Source organism: Heteronotia binoei, chromosome 3 (genome assembly GCF_032191835.1).
Source record: "Heteronotia binoei isolate CCM8104 ecotype False Entrance Well chromosome 3, APGP_CSIRO_Hbin_v1, whole genome shotgun sequence".
Taxonomy (NCBI): Eukaryota; Metazoa; Chordata; class Lepidosauria; order Squamata; family Gekkonidae; genus Heteronotia; species Heteronotia binoei.
The window spans coordinates 61,892,211-61,917,034 of NC_083225.1; the positions used below are offsets into that span (position 1 = coordinate 61,892,211).

General features: G+C 46.1%; 1 protein-coding gene across 1 annotated transcript in view; it reads right to left on the bottom strand.

Annotated features, from left to right (window-relative positions):
* Positions 1–2,927, bottom strand: part of PRKX (protein kinase cAMP-dependent X-linked catalytic subunit) — a 78,049-nt gene extending 75,122 nt beyond the window's left edge. Inside the window, exon 1 of the mRNA XM_060233921.1 lies at positions 2,392–2,927. Within this exon, the coding sequence (XP_060089904.1) occupies positions 2,392–2,578 (187 nt within the window). The 5' untranslated portion in view covers positions 2,579–2,927. The remainder of the gene's footprint in view (positions 1–2,391) is intronic.
* Between the last annotated feature and the right edge of the window lie 21,897 nt (positions 2,928–24,824).

Here is a 24,824-nt window from a genome sequence, read left to right on the forward strand (position 1 = left end):
AATTCAGATTCCTGACCAGAAATTCAGGAGTGCTACAGTCTCTGCTGCACAGAAACCTATATACAATCCAACTGATATCAGCAAGAGAACACCCAAGTATTTATAAAATTTGCATGAGCAATATGAGGTTAGACTAGCCATTTGACATGTAGACTTAAATGTTCATACCACTACATATTTATTCAATATATTCATTCAATGAATTCTGCAAGAGGCACTGGATGAACTTTTTAAAGGAGACAGACATGCAAAATAACATATAAATAATGGATTTTAAGGCCTGAGCCAGAAGCATCTTTAATTGTTTACAAACCCAACATGCATATAAAAATGCATGAAATCAATATTAACAATGGAATAAAAACCGACAACCTTTTAACACTATTTTTTAAATCAACATTCTCCCCAACAGGAAAATAATACTTAAACACCTTACAGATCTTCTTTACAAAGGTGACAGACAGATGACACTGGACTTCTCCAAAGATTGAGAAACCATAAAGATACCAGCTTAAATACAGCTTTTTAAATTTTGTGTGTTACCAGACTAGAAAAGATGCTATGCATTCACAGCACTATACATTGAAGAAGAACCCATAAAAGCAAAGACTTAATGAAGATCTGGCAATAAGCAAAACAATTGGTTTATGGTAGCCAGTAGTCCTTTCTCTTCTTGGAAAAGTCAGGAAAGAGGAGCTCACAGCTCTCTATTTATTATCAAACCTATTTAGACAGGCCCATCTTACACTTTTGAGAACCATGCAAATACAAAGATCTTTTAGTTAGGAAGTTCTTGTGGTTAGGATAACAATGAGTAATCAATACCCACAGCCCAAACCCCTTTCCAAAAGCTGTTTCCTGAAGCCTACAAACCCAAGCAAAGAAACTGATCATTTTCATCATATGTTCTTGTCTCTTACCGACTACTACACTTTTGAATATTGAACACTAAGAGTGGATGAGGAAGGAGATAAGTACCAAGAAAAGCAGAGGATATGATCACAATATCTTATGACAAAATAAGACACTGATCACATCCTCTGCTTTTCTCTGTACTGCCTCCTTCCTCTTCCACTGCTGTATTTTTTCTAGTGACCAGTTAATATTAATCATCCATGTTAACCAGAAACAATCATCCCTGAGAGAATAAATCTGCTACAGAGGCCTTTGCGCAAGGGGAGGGCTCCCTTGTCTTTGAATATTTAAAACTCCTCAGAAAATCTGTAGAGATGAAGGAATATAGAAACACATTAATGTTTTTCATATGAACAATGCTTAGTGTACTTAAGATATAATAAAAACCTACCATCTGAACAGAGGAATAAGCCTACAGATGCAAACCATGTTTGATATTAACAGGAACTTGGACAGAATTTGTCAAGGAGCCATAAAAGAGTTTTGCATTTAGTCAAATACTCATTTTAACCTGAGGAGGCATGAAATTACTTCACACAGAGTTCTTGTGAAAACAAGCATCAAAATTCTTTACAGCATACTTGCAATCCATGCACTGCTTAAACTGCAGATAAATGAGCTGAACACCCACTGAAGTTGCTGGCCTCAAAGCACTTTGCATGCAAATATTTCTGTTCAAAGGGCTTGTGGGTTGCAAACCCAGAGTAGTTTTAGTATCCCAGGATAAACAGGACCACACACTGTTGACAAAACTGGTTTAGCTTTGTGCCAATATGGAGACCGAAGCCTGCAAAATCAATTCATGTGTGTGTGCACAGACACAACTTCACACTTTATCAGACTTCTTCAGGTTGGGTTTGGCAGGTCTCAAGCCCCGGTGGCACCTGCCAGCTTTTCAACTGACATTTGGAAATGCTCCTTGTGCTGTCACCGATAAAACACTAGAGGAGCTTTCCAGATGAGCAAACAGGAAGGAAATGCCAAGTACCTCGACAGAGAGGGAGCCTAGAAGTCAGTCGACAAACTGGCCCTTGGCAGATGGCACGAATGGCTTGTGTGAAGCCCCAAGAAGCCAAAGGCAGCGATCTGCCGCTGTCACCACGATGGCCCAGCGTTAGCAGCTGGCAACATCCTCTGGGGTTGTGTGCTCAAGGGAAAGCCAAACGGTAGCAACCGCTCTCGCCTGTTGCCTTGACTCTCTGATAATCATTTTCAAAAGAAGGGTCACTGCAGGACTATACTTCACACTACCTGATCTACTACCTACAGTGAAGCTATGGCATTCGGAACTAGGAAACACTCGTCATTTCGTACTGCGGGAAGGGGGGGGGGGTCGCGTCAAGAAAGGGTGGTCCTCCTCTCCAATAAGAGACGCCTCACAACCCCGCCTGGGTGGCCAGGGGGGAGGGGGCGCGCGAGTGCGGTCTCTGCCCGCGTCCTTTTGTTTTTCATTGGCTGCAGCCCGCCTTCACTCACCCACAGTGGCCAAGGTCTCCAGATCCTCCAGTCTATAAGCGTGGGACTCCGCGGTCGCCGTAGCAGGAGAGCCTCGGCCAGCGGGACTCGAAGACGAGGCAGGCTTGGGCTCGCCGGGTCCTGTCGCCTCGCAGCTGCCGGGGCTCCTTGCCCCTACTTTCGCCCTCACGGCGTTCAACGTCTCCATGTGCGGAAGGGGAAGCAACAAAAACGAAAACAAAATCGGCGCGTGCTGTCAGGCAAATGGGCAAAGTTTGGGACGCCGGAGCCGGCTCGGCCTTTCCCCCCTCCTTTCAGCAACTGCAGCTGCCCCGAGTCCAGGCCAGTTCCTGCCTCTGTCTCTCAGCAGCTGCAAACCGGCGGCTGGCGCCCCACATCGCGCCTGGGCGCAGCTTCTTTCCCCCTTGCGCGCGCGCGCCTCTCTCTCGCTCTGCCGTGCGCCTCCACTGCTCGCGCGCTTCCCGCCGGCGCCTCAGTGCAGACAATGGGCTTGCCCGGGGAGCGCCGAGTCTCTCACTCACTCACTCGCCAGCCAGCCGGTGGCACGCGGGGCGGGAGGGCGGGGCTTGGCTTCCTGCAGCTGCGGCAGAGCCCTCGAGAGGGCGGGGCGGGCAGAGAAAGGGAGAGGAGGGGAGGAAGGAGAACAGGGAAGGAGGAGCCACGGCGGTGGCAACCCGGCTGGGGAAACCTGCTGGGGGTTGTTGCCCGTGAAACGTCGCTGTTGTTACTGAGTCGCTTTCCTTTCTCCAGCCATACGCTGTCTAGGAAGTGGAAGGACTTGAAACGGTTGCTGCGCATCTCCCCCGTCCCACCACACACCTTTCTGCAGGGCTGAACACAGCCTTACGCGGCCGCCGCAGTCCTGATCTTTCTCGCCTTGCCCAGCACATAAAAGTCCGCCGCTAACCACTGTCTCTGTTGATGCTCTCTTCTCTGTCCAGCCCCTTCTCCCATCCCCTTAGACTCCCGTCCCTAAGACTCTTGCTGAACACATACCCGAATGGCATGGCCCCAGTCGTCCACGCAAGGAGGGGCAGGAGTTTGAAGATGCAAGTGGGAAAGGACTGTAGTCCAGCAAACGACGCGGTGGCTCCGAGGGGCCCTTAAAACTGGGAGAAGTAGGCCATATGGACAGAGGGGAACACCGTGACATCCGCCGCTAATAGCATAGGATTGCCAGTCCCCAGGTGGGGGCAGGGGATCCCCTGGTTTGGAGGGCCTCCCCCCCTCCCGCTTCAGGGTCGTCAGAAAGCGGGGGAAGGAGAGGGAAATGTCTGCTGGAAACTCTTATTCCCTAGGGAGATTTATTCCTATAGAAAATAATGGAGAATTGATCCGCGGGTATCTGGGGCTCTGGGGGGAGGCTATTTTTTGAGGTAGAGGCACCAAATTTCCAGTATAGCATCTAGTGCCACTCCCCAAAATACCTCCCAAGTTTCAAAAAGATTGGACCAGGGGGTCCAATTCTATGAGCCCCAAAAGAAGGTGCCCCTATCCTTCATTATTTCCTATGGAAGGAAGGAATTGAAAAGGTGTGCCGTCCCTTTAAATGTGATGGCCAGAACTCCCTTTGGAGCTCAATTATGCTTGTTACAGCCTTGATCTTGGCTCCACCTCTAATGCCTCCTGGCTCCACCCCCAAAGTCCCCAGATATTTCTTAAATTGGACTTGGCAACCCTAGCCGCTAAGGAAAACACGGAAACATGTGGTTGGAAAGTATTCAAAAACGTGGAAAGAACCAAAACCAGAAGCTGGGTCAAAGCAGCAGCTTTATGAAACATCGCAAAAGAGCAAGTAGGCTTGCGAGTTCTCCGGAACTCTTTATCAGGCTATCAAAACATAAATAAGGAGGGAGAAAGAAAAGATGTTGCAGGCCTTATTCTCTGTATTTGGAAGCTGATACATGAGATCCATTTGTCTGTCAAGTCTGATATCTTTTTCATACTGTTGTGTATTGCATTTCAGTCCTGAAATTACAACACAGCGGATGCTACAGACGAAGTCCACTGGTCCCCAGATGTAGCTCCACAAATATGCTCCGCCAATCAAGATCTGTGGCGGGAAGTTTAGCTGGTCAGAATTGGACCTGGCCAGACTGAGGGTTGTTCCGGGGTATGTATATAATCGGGACCCGGCCCGCGTTGCCTTGCTTTTGTGATGTACTCGCTAATAAAGCATGTTGTCTTCAACATGTCTCGTCACTCCGTACATTACAGTGGCGACGAGGATGGGATTCTAGCCCATCTTCGCTGACCTGGCCGGAGACGAGGAAGGCACACATTCGAGGGAGACGGAAGCGCCCGCTGCCACTGCCATGGCTAACATGGACGACGTGCCACCTTGCAGAGTTCAACCCCGCCAACCCCGATAGGTGGGAGACCTACACGGAGCGGGTCGACTGCTATCTACAAGCGAACATGATTACAGACGACAGCCGTAAGAGAGATGTGCTCCTGAGTGTCTGCGGGGAGGCCACATTTGAGATCGCAAAGGGTCTCTTGGCCCCTGCGAAGATCACAGAGAAAACGTACAAGGAGATAGTCAGACTCCTGACCGGGCACTTCTTGCCCCAGCCTTCCATCATCGCCCGCCAATTCCTCTTCCACAAGAGGGATCAGGGGGCGGAAGAGACAGCCACCATCTACCTGGCCGCCCTCTGCCAAATCGCAGTGAACTGCAGCTTCGACAAGCTAGAGGAAGCCCTGAGGGAACACTTTGTCTGGGGCCTCCGAGATGAAAGACTGCAGCAAAAGCTCTTCGCAAAGGAAGAGCTTACCCTCCAACTCACCTTCAACGAAGACACTGCGTTCGAGAGAGCAACCAAAGCTTACAACAACTTGTGAGCGGAAGCCGTCCACCAGGAGAAGATGGCACAAGGCAACCCAGAGGAGAGGAGGCAAACCAGCTACATCGCCAACCAGGAATGGGGCCAAGAGGACCTATGTGGCCACGAGCAACAGAGAGACCAGCCAACACCAAGTGTGCCAGCTGTGGGGATCCACACGCGCACCAGGACTGCCCCTACCGCAACGTGGACTGCTGGAACTGCAGAAGAGTGGGCCACATAGCGCGGGCTTGCTGGGCCAAGGCCACCCGCAGATGCCAGTCCACCAACCACGACTCGACCAATGCCTACTTGACCGCATGGACTAGCATGCAGGTAATGAACGTGCCCCTCACCACCCCCGATAAGGTCAGGGTGTTGGTCCTAATTGAGAGCTCTCCATGCCTGATGGAGCTGGACTTGGGCTCCTCCATCTCCATAATTTCGGAGGAGTCTCTAAGAAAACTTTTCCCCCGTGTGTGTGTGTGTGTGTGTGTGTGTGTGTGTGTGTATATATATATATAAAATTTGCCACTGTGTGACACATAGTGTTGGACTGGATGGGTCATTGGCCTGATCTAACATGGCTTCTCTTATGTTCTTATGTGGCCGGCCCCAGCTGCAACCGGCGGACTTCATACTGCGGGACTGCCAAAAAAACCCTGTACAGATTTTGGGTTGGGCCACTGTAAGGGTAGAGTTTAAGAACTTTAAGGGCAAGCTGGACATTCTTGTGGTCAAACGCCAGCTCACCACATTACTGGGGCTGGCCTGGTTTTGACCGCTGGGTATTCAAATACTGGGGGTGCAGCAGATGCGAACGCAAAATTTCGAGCACGTGTGCCGGGAATTCCCAGAAGTGTTTGATGGGTCCCTGGGATGCTACAAGGGGCCTCCCATCACCTTACTCCTCGATCCCCACGTGAGACCGATAAGGCTGAAGGCCAGGCGAGTTCCATTCGCTCTTAAACCAAAAATAGAAGCAGAGCTGGACCGCCTCACAGCCCAGGGAGTGCTAGAACTAGTATCCTATGCTGCATGGGAAACATCCATAGTCACTCCAGTGAAGCCAAGTGGAGATGTGCGCATATGCGCTGATTACAAGTGCACAATAAATAAGGCACTTTAGGACAACCCATACCCCATTCCGGTGGTCAGCCACGTATTGGCAGCCCTAGCAGGCTCTAAGGTTTTTGGGAAACTGGACTTGGCCCAGGCGGACCAGCAACTCCTGGTGGACACCGAGACAGCAGAAGCCCAGACCATTGTGACTCTCAGGGGAACTTTTCGGGTGCGGCGGTTTCGGGTGCGGCGGTTGGAGTTAGTGTGGCTCCGGGGATTTTTCAGAGCATAATGGATGCTCTTCTCAAAGGGATCTCTGGAGTGCAACCATTTTTTGGTGACCTTTTGATCGCCACCCCAGACACTGAGGAGTTCAGCAGCCGTCTGCGTGAGGTACTCAGCTGTTTCCAGGCGGCGGGACTTAAAGTAAAGCGGGAGAAGTGTTCCCTCAGGTTGTTGAGGGTAGAGTTCTTGGGGTTTGCAGTAGAAGCCGCGGGAATCCACCCGACGGCCGACAAGACCAGGACTATTGTCTACGCCCCGGCCCCCACGTGCAAGGTGAAGTTACAAAGTTTCTTGGGATTATTACATTTTTATCATTCATTTTTGCCCCACAAAGCAGCCATCGCAGAACCCCTTCATAGGCTTCTCGATAAAAACACCCCGTGGGTCTGGGAAAAGAAGCAGGCCGCCACTTTTCAGGCAGTCAAGGACCTCCTAGTTTCCAATGATGTACTCCACCATTTTGACGAATCCTTACCAGTGATTCTGGCTTGTGATGCTTCCCCATACGGGGTGGGCACCATTCTGCGGCACCAACTCCCGGACGGGAGGGAGGTTCCCGTGGCCTATTATTCGAGGACCCTGACCCCTGTGGAGTGCAACTATGCCCAGATAGACAAGGAGGCCTTGGCAATAGTGGCGGGTGTGCATAAATTCAACAACTATCTGTACGGTAGGCGTTTCACGATCGCCATGGACCATAAGCCGCTACTGGGCCTCCTCGCTTCAGACCACCAGACACCGCAATTCTGTTACAGCACATCTTGTGGTGGAACCAGTTCCTCAGCTCATACACATTTGCCCTGGTCCACCACCCCAGCAAAGCTATGGGACATGTGGACGCCCTCAGCCACCTGCCGCTGCCCTCTATGGACCCGGATCCCGCCCCCGCCCACCATGTGATGCTTATAGAGACTCTACCAGAGAGGCCCCTCCACGTCGCTGAGGTAGCTGGGGCCACAGGTAGAGACCGCATCCTCGCACGCGTTTTAGACTGGGTGGGAAGGGGGTGGCCCACGGGCAAACTAGAAGCAGAATTCAGGGCATTCGCATCATGCAGAGAAGAACTGTCCATGCACAAGGGGTGCCTTCTCTGCGGTAGCAGGGTGGTGGTTCCCCCCCCATTGCGGAAGCAAGTGCTGGAAACCCTACATGAAACATACCCGGGGATAGTGCGCATGAAGGCCCTGGCACGTAGCTATGTATGGTGGCTGGGGATGGACGAGGAGATAGAAGGGTGGGTTCGAAGGTGCCAACCCTGCCAAGAGTCCCGACCTGATCCGCTCAGTGCCCCTGTCCACTGCTGGAAGTCCAACAGGAGGCCGTGGTCCCGGTTACACCTAGACTTTGCGGGGCCATACCAGGGCCAAATATTCTTTATCTTAGTCGATGCATACACCAAGCGGTTGGAAGTGATTCCCATAGCTTCAACCTCCACTGCAGCGGCGGTCAGAGCCTTGCGAAGGGTCTTTTGCACTCATGGGATTCCCGAGACCCTCGTCACAGACAATGGGACTGCTTTCACCTCCCGGGAATTCCAGGAGTTCTTGAATCGGTACCTCATCCAGCACATTCAGTCCGCCCCTTTCCATCCAGCCACCAACAGCCAAGCAGAGTGCATAGTGCACACCACTAAAGAGGCCCTGGGTCACATTGTACAGGGAGATTGAGATCACCGCCTGGCAGCCTTCCTGTTTGATAACAGAATCACCCCCAACCCCGTCACCGGGTTGTGCCCTGCCGAGTTACTAATGGGGAGGAAGTTGATCACGAGGCTAGACAGGTTGCATCCTGACTGGGCTACAGACCTCCACAGTTCCCCTGAAACCAGGGAAGCCGTTAGGGGATTCTTTCCAGGGGATCCGGTATACGCAAAGAACTTTGCAAGCGGGCTGGAGTGGTTAGCTGCCTGGGTGCTGCGGGTCACCGGGTTTCGCTCCTACGAGGTCTCGTCGGAAAGGTGCCATATCCTAAGGAGGCATATTGACCAGCTGTGCCGTCGCACATTGCCTGATGAACCGACAGCAATCGGGGGGGCGGGAAGCGGGGGAGTATTAACAGCAACAGCCCCTGAAGCTGCCCAGCCTATGCCGGCTGCACCAACTATGCGGGCGGAAGAGCACCACAGCGGAGGGAGCATCCCCCCCCCCCGAGAGGAGATTCCAGAACAGCAACAGGCAACAGACAGCCCTTTTCCAGTGTTACCCCACCACGGGGAACCAGCCACCCCGCCAGCCACGGTGGCCACTCCAACTCCCCAAATAACTCCGAGGAGGTCGACTCGGGAACGCAGGGTGCCAGCCTACTTGAAAGACTTCGTGTCTTGAACTAAGGAGGGAGGAGTGTTGGGTCTTGCATTTCAGTCCTGAAATTACAACCCAGCAGACGCTACGGAGGTGACCAGTAGAAGTCCACTGGTCCCCGGATGTAGCTCTGCAAATATGCTCCACCAATCAAGATCTGTGGCGGGAAGTTTAACTGGCCAGGATTGGACCTGGCCAGACTGAGGGTTGTTCCGGGGTATGTATATAATCGGGACCCGGCCCGCGTTGCCTTGCTTTTGTGATGTACTTGCTAATAAATCATGTTGCCTTCAACACGTCTCGTCACTCAGTACATTACGCATACAGTAGCTCCTGGAGGGTCCACAAATAAGGGTTTTCTCTGATTGTACCAGTAATACTAGTAGTATTCAGAATTTTTCTGCCTCTGAACATGGAGGCCTTTAGTAACCAACAGTCATTGAGCCTTGGACCTTTCTAATACCCTTTTAAAGTGAGAAGGAAGTTAATACCAGCTTTATTTTTACACATTAGGGTTGTGAACTTTGTTTACTGAAATAAATGTTTAAACCATCAAACTTTAAAACAATATTTAAATACAAATAAGTTAAGAATTGAATAATTAGCTTTGCTACTGATTTAAAGAAAACATGTTAATGGGTGTTCTGGTGTCTGTCTTGTGTTCGGACAATTAATAGTAAGGCCAGCAATGAAAAATTCACATTCCACAAGCAGAGACAAACCTGGAATGTGCCAGGTGATCCTTTGCTAATTTTTCAATCCTTGGAGATCTGGAGAAATTTAAGCATTATATAAATCCTTTCTGTTTGAACCATTAGAGTTTCACATCAATGTTGCATGCCCTCTTTGTCATGGTCATAAATTGATATAGGACTTCCCTCAAGATTTGTCAGATTTAATGATGGAGCATGTACTTTGGAATGGCTGACTTTAAAAAGACTGACAAGAAACCACAACAGGTGAGTAGAAAAGACTGAGACAAAAACATGGACTGGATTTTTGCAGTTTCACTTGGCACTCCCAGTTGCTGCATGTGGTAGGAAATTTGTAATGAGAATTGCAAATATCATTCTATACGTTATTGTGATGTGGGCTATAAGCAGGAAAGGTCTAAACCAAGGCTGCTGGCTAATGAGACAAAGGGAAAGATGAACTGATCGTGTTTAACAGCTGAGCCATGGTGCCCCATGAACTACAAGCTATCAAAAGAGGAGGGATAACAGAGGCCCTATACAGTCATCAGTACCTGAGCACTTCTGTACCTACATGATGGAGGGGTGAGGACAGCAGTCAGTGGCAAAGGGACAAAGTGTGCTGACGAGCTCCTGCCTGCCTTTACCCAACTTGCTGCTGCTTCTCCACAGGGACAGCTTTTCCTGTTTTCCTATGAAAGTAGCCTACGTTTAATTTCTGAAACAAGCTCCCAGACATTCAGATCCTGGTTTGCCTCAACAAATGCTAGCTGAATCTCATGTATTCTTTGAGCCACCCCCCCCCCCCAACACACTGAGACTTAGCTGGTATTCTGTCTTGAATAGTGCAAAAATATGCTGGGGGGAAAGATCATAGCAAAGACTAACTGTGGTTAATGAACCAACTTAAAGGCAATATTTCAGATTATCATTTTATGTGAATAGAAGGGGAAAACCCATTAATGAGGTGAAAGGAGGGAAGGCAGAACTTAGCTCTTCCATTTTGAAGGCAGAATTTAGCTCTGTCCCCCTCCCCAGATCAGCTGCAGAGGGAATATTTATGCAGACATATCTGCAGCCATCCCACTGTTTCAACTGGATAAAAAGAGTTTTTTTTTTCTTTTATTCATTTCAAACAAAAAAGCACTGGGAGTCTCCTAAGTCATTCATGGAAAGAGCATGACATTATGTGGAGCATCCAGCTGTTTATATAGAGAAAAATCCTGGTGTTGATGCAGGCATAGATAAATTATTTGGTTTTTTTTAATGTCTGAACCAATCTGTAGATTTATTTTGTTGTGCCTAATGATTATTTCTTTATCTATGCTGATTTCTAGTCTGCCTTTTCCCAAGTTGGGCTCAGGGCAGATTACAACATAATAAAATAGCCAAATTGAACTTGACGGTAGCTACAGGTCCACCTGTGGTTGCCAATGCCATTTTTGAAGCAGTTGTAGCTTTTTAAAAATTGCTGCTAGGCCCCTTCCCAGGTGTGCCCCTTCCCAGGTGTGCTCATGGCACCAGGAGCTCTTCTCCCCTCCCCCCCCCCCCGTGCCTTTTCAAGAGCTTAAGTAGTCATGACAGACTGTTTCTTCAGGGAGCAAACAAAAGCTCCTGGGGCTACTGTGCCACATGCCCTATACAAATTGAGACCTCACTGTACTTTTTAAAGAACTACTTCTAAAATGGCATCAATGGATGGACCCATGGCCACCATCACATTTAGTTTAGTTCTCAGGGAAGCATCATTCTAAGGAGTGTGAAATATCCCTGTTGGTTCCTGTGCTGGGCTGAAAACTGACTTTCAAAGGGTGGATGATCTTTGGCATGCTATCTCAGTTTTTGGTAGTGTAGTACATACTAGCTTCTTCTGACCTAGCTTAATCTAATGTCAAATGTAAGTAAAGTGACAGTTCTGAGGAGATAAATTAACCATTCAGGTAGTTCTCATCCTGCCTAGAAGTGGTATGTGCTGTTATATTGCTATGTTTTCTGTAGTGGTAGTGAATGTTCTGGAATCCTCCCCTCTCCCAGTTATTTATCCACTGCTTCGGGTTCTGAGGAAACTGAAAGGAAAGGTAAATAGGGTCAAAACCCTTGGGGAAGCTTGGAGGCTATTTAAAACTAAAATTCTAGAAGCTCAGATATACTATAGACCACAAGTTAGGAGAGACATAAACAGGTTGTAAAAAAAGCCTGCATGGTTAACAAACAAAGTAATGGAAGCTGTAAAAGGTAAGAAGGATTCCTTTAAACAGTGGAAAGCTAGTACAAGTGAGGTTAATAAAAGGGAACACAGGCTGTGGCAAATCAAATGCAAGACTGTGATCAGGCAGGCAAAAAGGGACTATGAGGAGCATATTGCAAAAAACATAAAAGACCAACAAATAAAAATTCTTCAAATACATTTGAAGCTGGAAACCAGCCAGGGAGGTAGTGGGGCCCTTGGAGGACCAAGGGGTAAAAGAATTACTGAAGGAGGATAAGGAAATGGCTGAGAAGTGGAATGCATTTTTGCCTCCGTCTTCACTGTGGAAGATGAGAAGTATTTGCCCACTCCAGAACCGCTAATTTTGGGAGGGGCGTTGAAAGACCTGAGTCAGATTGAGGCGGCAAGAGAGAAGGTCCTACAACTGATAGACAAATTAAAAACTGATAAGTCACCAGGCCCAGATGGCATACATCCAAGAGTTCTGAAAGAACTCAAAGGTGAACTTGTGGATCTCCTGATAAAAATATGTAATCTTTCATTGAAATCTGCCTCCATTCCTGAGGACTGGAAAGTAGCAAATGTCACCCCCATCTTTAAAAAGGGTTCCATAGAAGATATGGGAAATTACAGACCAGTGTCTGACTTCAATACCAGGAAATCTGGTGGAAATCTATCAAAGAGAGAATTAGTAGCCACATAGATGAATGAAAGTTATTGAGGAAGACTCAACATGGGTTCTGTAAGGGAAGATCTTGTCTCACTAACCTGTTAGAGTTCTTTGAGGGGATGAACAAACATATGGACAAAGGGGACCCTAAAGATGTTGTTTACCTTGACTTCCAGAAAGCTTTTGATAAAGTTCCTCATCAAAGGCTCCTTAGTAAGCTCGAGAGTCGTGGGGTAAAAGGACAAGTCCTCTTGTGAATCAAAAACTGACTAATTAATAGGAAACAGAGAGTGAGTATAAATGGACAATTTTCTCAGTTGACGATGGTAAGCAGTGGGGTGTCGTAGGGCTCAGTACAGACAGGGCAGGCTCCCCTGCTAGGCAAACTATGCTGTTGGCTAGGGCGATGGCAGAGCAGGGGTGGCAAAATCGGCCTCCCCCTGCAAATGCCTAGTTTCCCCCCCTGCGCCTACTCCCTCCCTTCCCCACAGCATGTTAATTTCAAAGCCAGAACGGGCTCTAGTGCTGCACTCTGGCTATCTAAAGCCACCTCCTGCCTCCTTCTCCCTCCCTCCCTTTTCCACTGCATGTTAATTTCAAAGCCCCCCCCCTCAGCGATCGGAAAAACAGCGCTGCGGGGCTGCGCTCCCAGTCTGTCAGGAGCAGAGTCCTGAAAGGGTGGTATTGCGGCTGCTGAGCTGACTCCTCTTGATCCAGGAAGTGGGGAGGGAAGGAATCAGCAGCCGCGGGACCGCCCTTTCAGGACGCTGCTCCTGACAGACTGGAAGTGCGGCCCTGCAGTACGGTTTTTCCGATCGCTTGGGGGGGGGGGGTTGAAATTAACATGCTGTGGGGAAGGGAGGGAGGAGGAGGAGGCACAGGGAGAGGGGGCCGTGGAGTGGGGGTGGTGGTGGCAGGCAGCGAGTCTGCCTAGAGTGCCATGGGGTGTCGGGCTGCCCCTGAGTACAGTGTCTGATGCTTTTTAACTTGTTCATTAATGATTTGGAGTTAAGAGTAAGCAGTGAAGTGGCTAAGTTTGCATATGACACTAAATTGTTCAGGATGGTGAAAACCAGAGCCAGTTCGATGCAGTGGTTATGTGCGTGGACTTTTATCTGGGATAACCGGGTTTGATTCCCCACTCCTCCAATTGCACCTGCTGGAATGGCTTTGGGTTAGCCATAGCTCTGGCAGAGGTTGTCTTTGAAAGGGCAGCTGCTGTGAGAGCCCTCTCAGCCCCACCCACCTCACAGGGTGTCTGTTGTGAGGGGAGAAGATATAGGAGATTGTAAACTGCTCTGAGTCTCTGATTCAGAGAGAAGGGAGGGGTATAAATCTGCAATTCTTCTTCAGAGAGGATTGTGAGGCACTCCGAAGAGATCAGTCAAGGTTGGACAAGTGGGTGTCAACGTGGCAAATGAGGTTCAATGTGGCCAAGTGCCAAGTAATGCACATTGGGGTCAAAAAACCTAACTATAAATACAAGTTGATGGGGTGTGAACTGGCAGAGACTGACCAAGAGAGAGATCTTGGGGTCATGGTAGACAACTCAATGAAAATGTCGAGACAGTATGAGACTGCAATAAAAAATGGCCAATGCCATGCTATGAATTATTAGGAAGAGAACTGAAAACAAATCAGCCAGTATCATAATGCCTCTGTATAAATCGATGATGCGGCCTCATTTGGAATACTGTGTACAATTCTGGTCACTGCACCTCAGAGAAGATATAGCATAGGAAAAAGTGCAGAAAATGGAACTAGAAAGGGTTGGAACACTTTTCCTATGAAGAAAGATTGAAATGCTTGGAGCTCTTCAGCTTGGAGAAATGTTGACTGAGGGGATACATGATAGAGGTTTACAAGATTATGTATGGCATAGAGAAGGTAGAGAAAGAAGTACTTTTCTCCCTTTCTCACAATATGAGAACTTGTGAACATTCAATGAAATTACTGAGCAGTTGGGTTAGGAGGACTGATAAAAGGAAGTACTTCTTCACCCAAAGGGTGATTAACACATGTAATTCACTGCCACAGGAGGTGGTAGCAGCTACAAGCATAGACAGCTTCAAGAGGGGATTGGATAACCACATGGAGCAGAGGTCCATCAGTGGCTATTAGCCACAGCTTATCGTTGAAACTCTCTGTCTGGGGTAGTGATGCTCTGTATTCTTGGTCCTTGAGGGGGGGGGGCACAGTGGGAGGGCTTCTAGTGTCCCTGCGCTACTGGTGGACCTCCTGGTGGCACTTGGTTTTTTGGCCTCTGTGTGACACAGAGTGTTGGACTGGATGGGCCATTGGCCTGATCCAACATGGCTTCTCTTATGTTCTTATGGTTTAGGTAGGCTCTCTTGCACAAACTAAGATCATGTCCTGAGGACTGCAGTGCATTATCTCAGCTTGCATGACCCCATCCCCTCTGTTTACTAACAAGGCCATCCTAAGCAGAGTTATACCCTTCTTAGTCCATTGAATTCATTGGTTAAGAGGTCACTGTATGCAGCACTGTAGGATAGCAGTGTGCATCCCCAAGGGAATTAAGGGGGCATCCATATTTAGTGGCACATGGTATCCTGAAGCTAGCTTTGTTGGTAAATCTTACAGGATGAAAAAAAAAAAAAAACATTGTAAACTTTCAGGCTCTATTGAACTCAATGAGAACAGTATTGTTCTGCTATGAGTGAGCAAGCCAAAGCTAAGTGCATTTTAATCTCATGGATTCTGATGAGAGAACTAAAGAAATGCTTACACATTTCCTATTGAAATCAATGAACATTTAAATCGCTGTATTTTGCCTTGACTGCACACCATTATTTTGGATTCAAACTTCCATGGGACTTCATGAGACCATTAAAATATTGTTTGATTTTATCACTCTAACACATATTTTGATCTGGGTGTTATTCATATGTAATGGGTTTCCAGTATGATTAATGTTTTAACAAGCTTCCTTCTGTGACACAGGCCTTTTCATTCTTTAGAGCTGAAGACAGAAGCCCTAATAGTTGTGATGAATAAGAGTCTTCATGTAGTGCCTTAATAGCATCCTGTCACAATGCTTTTCATTTTAAAAAACAAATAATTTACAAGTGTCTTAGCACCTAGTTATGTATACATATGTGTCACTCATTGCCTATGGTGGCTGTGCAGCAAGTATGGCAAGTTAATTGTTCAGAAGAAATCATCACATGCCTTCAGGTGGAAAAGGCTACAATGCTATGCATGTTTGTTTAGGAATGTCCTCTTGAAATTAGGGGGTTATGTGAGAATTGCCCTGCAAGACTAGTCCAATAGTTCTGTTCAACATCCTGTTTCCTACAATTGCTGGCAAGATGCCCCTGAAGGCTCACAAGCAGAGGCACAGAGGTCAAAGCTGCCCCTTTGTTGCCCCCAGGAATGGGTATTCAAAGAGATGCTACTTTTAAACATTCTAAACATGGAGCAATCTCCATGTTTATCCATTTATTTTATATTTCCAGAATATCGTAGAAATGTCTTTAGGACTGGGCTGCATTATAGAATGTAACATATAAAATACTCTTTAAAAAAAACAACCCAGCTGCTTAATTGATGCAACAAAAGAGAACCAGTTTGGTGTAGTAGTTAAGTGCATGGACTCTAATCTGGGAGAACCGGGTTTGATTCCACACTCCTCCACATGCACCTGCTGAGTGACCTTGGGTCAGTCACATTTCTCAAAAGAGCTGTTTTGCTTTAGAGCAGTTCTCAAAAGAGATCTCTCAGTCAGCCCTACTTGCCTCAAAGGTGTCTGTTGTGGGGAGAGGAAGGGAAAGGAGACGGCAAGCCACTCTGAGACTCAGAGTGAAGGGCAGGGTATCATCCAATCTCCTCCTCCTTCACATCTAGTATTGATGTAATACAAGTTATGCCAGTTCTTCCGGCTCAGTTCCCCTTCACATTTTCATCACAGTGACAGTGACTGAAGATTGTTGTAGGAGATTGCTTACTTGTCAGGGAAGTTCATCTGCATGGGCAGAGTGTAACACCAGCTGAGAGAGCATCCTGGAGTGCTCATATTGTTTGGGGTACATTGTAGAGCATGTAGTCAAGTCTGCTGTGCATATTCTGCAGAAACAAATTAAATTTGCTCAGCTGGGAGCTACACTGAATTTTGGCTCTCTGACATGTATAACTGTGTGATATGGATGTTTGTAAAATGATTCACACTCTACATGTCTACATATGCACTAAAATATTGTACGTTCTGGTTAAAAAATATAGCTCTCAAAATGTAGCCCTTCATTACTATGAGATATAGGCACAATCCTCTGCAGAAATACTCCAGTCTAAGCCCACTGAAATCAATAGGGTTAGGCTGATGTAGCTTTGCATTGGATTGCACTGTGACTAGAATGCACTGACCAAGCATACTTTTAAAAAATTAGATAAGTATGCACCCATCTCATTTGAGATGTAGTATCTCTCAGCTGATACTGGCCAGAATGGATCTGTGCCTGAAGCCATTCATTAATTGATGTCACTCCCCTTTGATTCATTGCTTGTCTCGGTTTTTCAATTAGACTGCGTTTAGGAAGTTGCAATGGAAAGAGAAACTGGGGTGGAATGCATGAATGTGACAAGTGTTTCTGCTTAATTCGATATCTGCCTATTGTTTTAGTGAGCATTGATTGCGTTAGTTTTAAATATTGTTGTCAATTTCACTAGTGACATTTAGATGTGACCTGTACACAATTCAGATATCTTCTGGGAAAATAGTTAAAACATACTTCTTGCTTACTTAGACTAACCCTTTTATCATTGCCCCAATTTTGTGAATCTTGGATTAACTTTATTATCAAAAGTCTGAAAGAACAGAAAGGGGCTTTGTTGAAGGACTGGGCAAAGAGGGGGAAAATAAATATTTTGATAAATGAAAAGATAAAAAGACTTGTCTCATGCCCTATGAAGAAGGTTGCATCCAGATTTTTAATAAATATGGTTGTTATTGCACTGGAAGGTTACTGTCTTCAGGCTATGACCAGTCGTAGTTGAGTACCAATGGGTCTGGACTTTATATATGAGTTCTTTAACAATCAGTCAATAAAGTTCACACAATTACAAAATGGGGAGAGAGATAGGGAGCGGAGGGGGATGTTTCTATTTGTGATTCTATATTGTGTGATTCATGAGGTATGTCAAGTTACCATCCAATTTATCATATAAACACAACCATTAAACTTTGGATCTGGTTCAAACATATGCATTAAATTAATGAGTCAGAGTTTCTTCTGCAGATGGCAGTGGTGCTAGTCCAGAGTTCACATACTATATTAGTTATTTTTATTTTCTATTTTATTTTCTAATTTAATTATCATTTTGATTAAAATTGACTTAACACTGACAAAAGATGAAGGCAGATTTTATAATATTTATTTTATTTCCCAATTTATACCATATTTACAATATAAATGTACTGGTGTCTGAACTAGGGGGAAAATAACTAGAAGTACTCATATCTGGAATGATATAATACAGTTGGTATATTTGAGAATGAGACACTTGAACAATAATCTATCAGTATGGGAAACAAGCAGGATGAATTTGAAGCCCTAATATGTGAAGGAGACTCTAACCTAATATGCATTAATAAAACTTGGTGGGATGACACTCTCAATTGGGGTATTAGAATTGAGAGGTACAGCTTGTTTAAAAGGAACAGACAAATAAGGAAGAGTTGGAGTAGCATTATATATCATTGGTGTGTATACTTGTGATGAAACAGATGAATCCGAGCATGGAAGGTCTCTGGGGAAGAAAGGGGGTAAGAACTAAGAGTGATATTATGGTGGTGGTTCTGCTACAGACCACCAAGCCAACCAAAGCACTTGGATGAGATACTTCTAGACCAGGTTACAAGATTTTCAAATATATGAGGCAGGAAGGGAAAAGGCCCTTTTTTACATGTCGGGTTTAATGCCATGCCAAGTGCCACTTTGAGGTCAGAAAAGAATTTCCTCCAGGTTAGATGGACTGGGGATCCTGGAATTTTTTTGCCTATCATCTGGCATACAGCAGGGGCCATGGTGTGGTGGAAGAGATAGTTATGAATTTCCTACATTATGCAGAGGCTTGGAATAGATGAGTCTTGAACTCCCTTCCAGTGCTGTGTTTCTAATACAGAATGCATTAGTTATTCCAAATAAGCTTAGTATAAAACAGAGGTGGCCAAACTCTGGCTCAGGAGCCACATGTGGTTCTTTCACCCATATTGTGTGGCTCTCAAAGCCCCCACTGGCCCATCGGCCAGCTTGGAGAAGGCATTTGTCTCTTTAAATCACTTATCTAAGCCACTTATCTCTCCCTCCTCCCCCATTTATTTTCCTTCCTTCCTTCCTTCCTTCCTTCCTTCCTTCCTTCCTTCCTTCCTTCCTTCCTTCCTTCCTTCCTTCCTTCCTTCCTTCCTTCCTTCCTTCCTTGTTCATGTTCATGTCTTGCAGCTCTCAAACATCTAATGTTCATATCTTGCAGCTATCAAACATTGGATGTTTATTGCAAGTAGCTCTTACCTTAAGCAAGTCTGACCACCCCTGGTATACAAAGACATATTTTTAACAGGTTTGTTCACTGAGGTGAACTATCTCTACTTAATGTTGTATATGGTTATACTTCTGTATGTCATTTCCTTCTAGTGAAGTTGGGAGTAATACTGTCAGAATTCAAGGAGAATTAACGTGGTGTTTCATGTGCTTTCAGGTGATAGGTATTGGGAAAGACCCTTCTGTTGCAGAGATTCTTGGCAGACATCGTCAGTTGAAAACAGGCAGGACACTGGGAGATCTGTGACTGAATTTTCTAGTATCTTTTAAAGTAAAATCACAGTCATTGAGAGGCCCCTTTTGGGGCTATATGAGTAAGTCAGAAATCCTTCTATTAATTGATGCGCATTTTTGCTAATCAAAACTGGCTTGCCAATACTTTTAAAAAAACAAAATATGGCAAACAATGAGGTTTTTTTTTTAAAATGAGGTATTGTTTTTTTAAAAAAATATGGCAAACAATGAGGTATTTTTTCTGTTTTGAAGGGGAGTGGGGGAGTGGTTTCATTAGCATAGCCTTGTAGCAATGGAAGGCTAAACCCCCATTTTCTCTCATGTGTCTTAAACTAAATGTGTGTGACAGTAACTTAACTTTTTGAAGACAAAATAGTCTGTGTCTCCATCTCATCTTGCAGGATAGGGTGGGATGTAAATAAATAAATAATAGTAATAATATATTTACAGGGCTTTTTGTAGAAAAGGCCCAGCAAGAACTCATTTGCATATTAGGCCACACCCCCTGACATCACCATTGTTTCACAATGGGATTTTTGAATAGAAAAAGCCCAGCAGAACTCATTTGCATATTAAGCCACACACCCTGATGCCAAGCCAGCCAGAACTGCATTCCTGTGTGTTCCCGCTCAAAAAAAGCCCTGTGTATTTATAATAATAATCGTGTCTAACTCCAAGTTTAATTGACCAATATTCTGAATTGGTATAAGGCATATTCAGTTGGTCATATCAATGCCTTTCTCACAAGTGGCGGCCAGTAGGTATATTCCTTATTTCTTCCAACAATACTGGTTTGCTTGATTTATCTTAGAGTAGTAATAGCTGAGTAGGAACAAAGGGATACTGGGCACAAAAAAAGTGGGGGCAGGGAAGAAGAGCAGGGAAATGAGAATAGAATTGGTGGGAAATGTAACACAAAGCAGGATGAGGTGAAGCCAACTAGTAAGAACAGGAAGGTTGACTATGGACCTAACCACCTACTCTGTTATATCCTATTAGTGGAGAAGTCACTAGTTCGTAAATGAATCTCTTCCATCTCCTCCACAATGCAAGTTGTACATTAATGACAGTTAATGACACTGTTAATCCCTTTGTGATTCAACATCAAAGGCAGTGTCTTTTGTTCATGATGACAGTGAGTCACATGTTAAGTGTTTGCAAAACAGTTTTTTTTTAAAGTTCAGGAGTCACCATGTTGTAGCTTGCAATTAAGTTTATCTCCATCACAGTTGCCTGAAATGCAAACACCTGAGCAAAACAAATTAATGCAAATCCAAGTCAGTCAGTTAATATTGAGAATTCAGTTGGAAGATAACAAGAAGTAAATTCTGATATACTTTTTCTACTTTTGAATCTTTGAATCTCTGTGGCCTTTAAAGCCAAAACTTTCAAATTATATTGTTCTGGCAAGTGTGAATAGTTCAATAAATGTACAATCAAAGAGGCATTAGTATAAAGGCTTGGAAGGCATACTCAGTAAATCACACTATTAATGCAGACAGCTCCAGCAACATGTAAACAGACTCAAAGTTAATTGCCCTTGCAGATATAGTAATGTACTTGGCTCCTAACATTTATGTACTACTTTTTTGCATTATCCATTAAATATTTACTTTATTTTGTATCTGTCATTTCTTTAGATAGCTGGAATTAATTACTTTCCTAAAACAGTACAACTACATTTTAAAGCATTACTTTACAGTCAGCAGTAATCCTGACTAGAATTTCTGTGGCTGTAAGGGGTGGGTAATTTTCATCAATTCCTCCCTCCTGTGGATGTCCTATGATTTCCTCCTCCCAAGCTATTATTGTAAATCCCCCATCTCCCAGGAACCATAGGGTGAATACTGGGGGCTGCTGCAAGAGGGAAGAGTTGGAAAAAATTGTTCTTTCACCTTGTGCTCATAGAAATTCTAAGTGGGATCTAAGCCACCTAGAATTTATTGGGTCTAGAATGAAAGATGGTGTTGAGTGTACATATGTATAGCTGCTGCAACCCAAAGTGGAAAGACTCTACTTTAGTACTGGGGCACCCTACCTGCATGTGATCTTGGGGAATCTCTCTGCAGCTAACATCCTGCTGCATCGCTAAACAAAGCAAACTCTCAGACAAAAATCTGTCAAAAGAAGTTCCTGATATTCTGTCAGACCCTGTGCCCAAGAATTACTACCCAAAGTGGGAAAAGTCAGCTAATATGAAAACAGACTAGATTATTGGTCTGATTTATCATTAACATATATCTCATAACAAGCCTAAAATTTATTAAAATTATAAAATGTATTTAAAATATATAAAAGACATAGGATGATAAGATGTAACAGTGAACCTGTACAACTACTTATAATGTCAGGAAGACATTAAGGAAATCACTATTGTCAAATTTTGCAACAGATCAAGTTATTTCTGAGTCAAGATCTGCTGTTAAGCTGTTTCTAGCAGCCAGCAGCAACGCTGCTAGGCTGCGGGGATGTATTTGCCTCCCTGGAAGGGAAGGGAGGACTTTTGCAGCCCGTTTGGGCATGCTCTGGAGGGGGCGGGGCTTTGCCGTACTAACGGCAGGACCATCCACCCCCTATCTCAGTCCACGGCAGAAGTTCGGCAGAGCAGGAGCACTGTGTGCTGGCTCCTGTTTTTTGCTGCATCAGTGTCAGTGACGGGGACTGAGGAGAGCGGCAGGAGTCTTATTTTATCGCACCGTGCTTTTCTTGCTGGTCTGCGCGATCGGAGGGCTGGGGAGAGCGTTTTTGTTTGCTCCTCCTCAGGCCCTGTCAGTTTCCCTTATCAGCAATCCGATCGCTAATAAGGCAGGAAGGCACGGTTCTGTTTAGGCGGTGTTGGCCTGGAGACCGGGGTTGGTTTATTGCCTCCAGCGTGTGCGGCGTGCTTCGGCAGGAGGGAGAGAAGCTTCATCTAACGGCTTGTGTTACCCCCCCCCCCTGTTTTTCCAGCGACATTATAATCATCCCCCCACCTCACCCCTTCAGCCGCTTCTGCGGGAAGGGCAGGATATAAATTGAAATAAACTGAAACTGAAACCCCCACAAGGGGGTGGATTGCTGATCCCACCCCACCCCACTTAGGATTAGAGTTCAAGGGTGGTGAGGGTGTGTGTGGTCACACACATGCCCAATTTTTCCTTCTGGTAATCCCCCCACCCCACTTAAGATCAGAGCTCAAGGGTATTAAGGGAGTATTTGGTCACACACCTACCCAATTTTTTACTTCTGGTAACCCCTTTCTTTTTATTAGGGGGAGGGGGCTGGATTTTCGATTACCCAGGTTGTGCTGGGTGGGCCTGTTCTGGGCAGAGGCAGCCATATTTGCTTCCCCTTCCTCTTCTGTGGGATGGCGGCCATATTTGCTTCCCCTTCTTCTTCTGAGGGATGGCAGCCATTTTAGGGGGCTGTGAAAGGGAAGCCATTTTGTGGTTGGACTCAGTATAAGGCAGCTCGGTCACCTCGAGACTGGATTACTGTAATGCCCTCTACATGGGGCTGCCTCTGTGCCGAACCCGGAAGCTGCAGCTGGTGCAGAACGCAGCGGCTAGACTGTTGCTGGGACTCCCTAAATGGGAGCACATACAGCCTGGGCTGCGCGAACTGCACTGGCTGCCAGTTACATACCGGGTTCGTTACAAAGTGCTGGTCATTACCTTTAAAGCCCTATATGGTCGAGGACCTGTCTACCTTAGGGACCGTCTCTCCTCATATGAACCCCAGAGAGCACTGAGGTCAGCCGGGAAAAACCTGCTGACTATCCCCGGACCGAGAGAGGTGAAGCTGCAAAGCACCCGTAACCGGGCCTTCTCCTCTATAGCCCCGAGCCTATGGAACCAACTTCCAGAGGAAATGCGGGCCCTGCGGGACCTAGAACAGCTCCACAGGGCCTGCAAGACCTTCCTCTTCAGACTGGCCTTCCCTGATGAAAATGGAAATTGCGAAAGAAACCGCCATCAGAAAAAGTAAACATAGCACTAGCACTTTTAAAAATTAACTAATTTAATTTTAAAGCTTAACCAGATTTTAACTAAATGCTGATAATGTTTAATGTAGTTTTATTTACTTGTGTAATTTAACTCTGAACCATGTTGTTAGCCGCCCTGAGCCTGCTCCAGCGGGGAGGGCGGGATACAAATAAAATTTGTTGTTGTTGTTGTTGTAGCTTCACAGGAGCAGGCAATAGCAGTTTCCCAGGGCTGTTTGTAGCTAGTGACCGGCCATCTTAAGTGCTGTTTAACAAAGGGCCATTTTGGTTTAATTTGGTGTAATTTTATTCACCCTTGGCATTGTAAAAAAAAATGTCTGGTAGGAAAGGGACGGGAAGGTCCAAGGGTAAACATCCTGCGCCAAAGGCCCCTAAAGCCCCGCCAAAAAGGCCTCCACCGCTGTTATCTTCTTCAGATGATGAGGGTGAAGTTGAAGTTAATGCAGCTATTATGCAAAGGCTGTTGGTGCTGGAGCAAGCTGGTATTCTTCCCTCACAAGGTGTAGGATCGGGAAACATTTCTAAAATGGCACTTCAGGCAGGTATGTTAGCTTGGTTGTCTATTCTCGAGGACAAGTCTGCTGGAAACATCACAGGAGGCGCCATGGGTCTTGGCAGTTCAGACAGGGGATCAGTTCCATCTCTAGGGGCTGCTGGGTCAGGGTCGGTGCTGGTGCCTATTGGAACTGTGGGTAAGGCTGGTGACACTCCACAGTTATATACTGGGCTGGCTTGGCCTTGGGGTCCATGGGGTCCTGCCACTCCTGCAACACCTGGTGTTGCTGCTGAAAGTTCAGGCATAGCTCCCTTCCTAGGTATGGGCTCTCAGCCAAATTGGTCTTGGCCAACTGGACAGTTTGGCCCCAATGGAAATTGGCCAGCTGCTGGGCAACAGGGTTTTGCAGGTTCTTTTGGGGGTGGGTTGGGGCTTTCCGTCTCCCTATGGGGCAGTCCCCTTTTTGGCCTTACCTTTCGGGGATGTAGCATTATCTTTGGGTGATCATTTGTTGCCTGCAACAAAATATAAGATCCTAAAGGGGGAGTATGTCGATATCTTCTCCCTCCTATTCCGGGAGTTGAAAAAAAAGATGAGGATTTAGATGACAAAGAAAAAGAGAAATTGAAGAAGTGCAAAGTAGACCGGACTTGGGCCAATTGGCTGCCTGGGTTTTTTATATATACTGGTGTGATTGCACGCACCCAGCCTTGGCGGGCGGCTGCTCTTATCCAGTATATGAATATCATTTATAAGGGATACACAATGTTTAGTGGGTCTGCCTGGATTCAATATGATGAAGAATTCCGGATGACACTGTGGTAAGGGGGCAGAGTTGGCTAAATGTGATATTAAATCTGCATTTCGCCTTCTACCTGTCCATCGGGCTGATTTTGAACTTTTAGGATTTTCCTTTGAAGGGCAATTTTACATGGACAGAGTTTTGCCGATGGCCTACTCTGTCTCATGTGCGACTTGTGAGTGTTTCAGCACGTTCTTGGAATGCGCAGTTCACGAAAAGTTGGCTTGCGAGATGTTGTTCATAATTTGGATGACTACCTCTTTGTGGGTCCTGCAGGGACTGGACGTTGCCCATAGCTGTTGTCTGGCTTCATCAA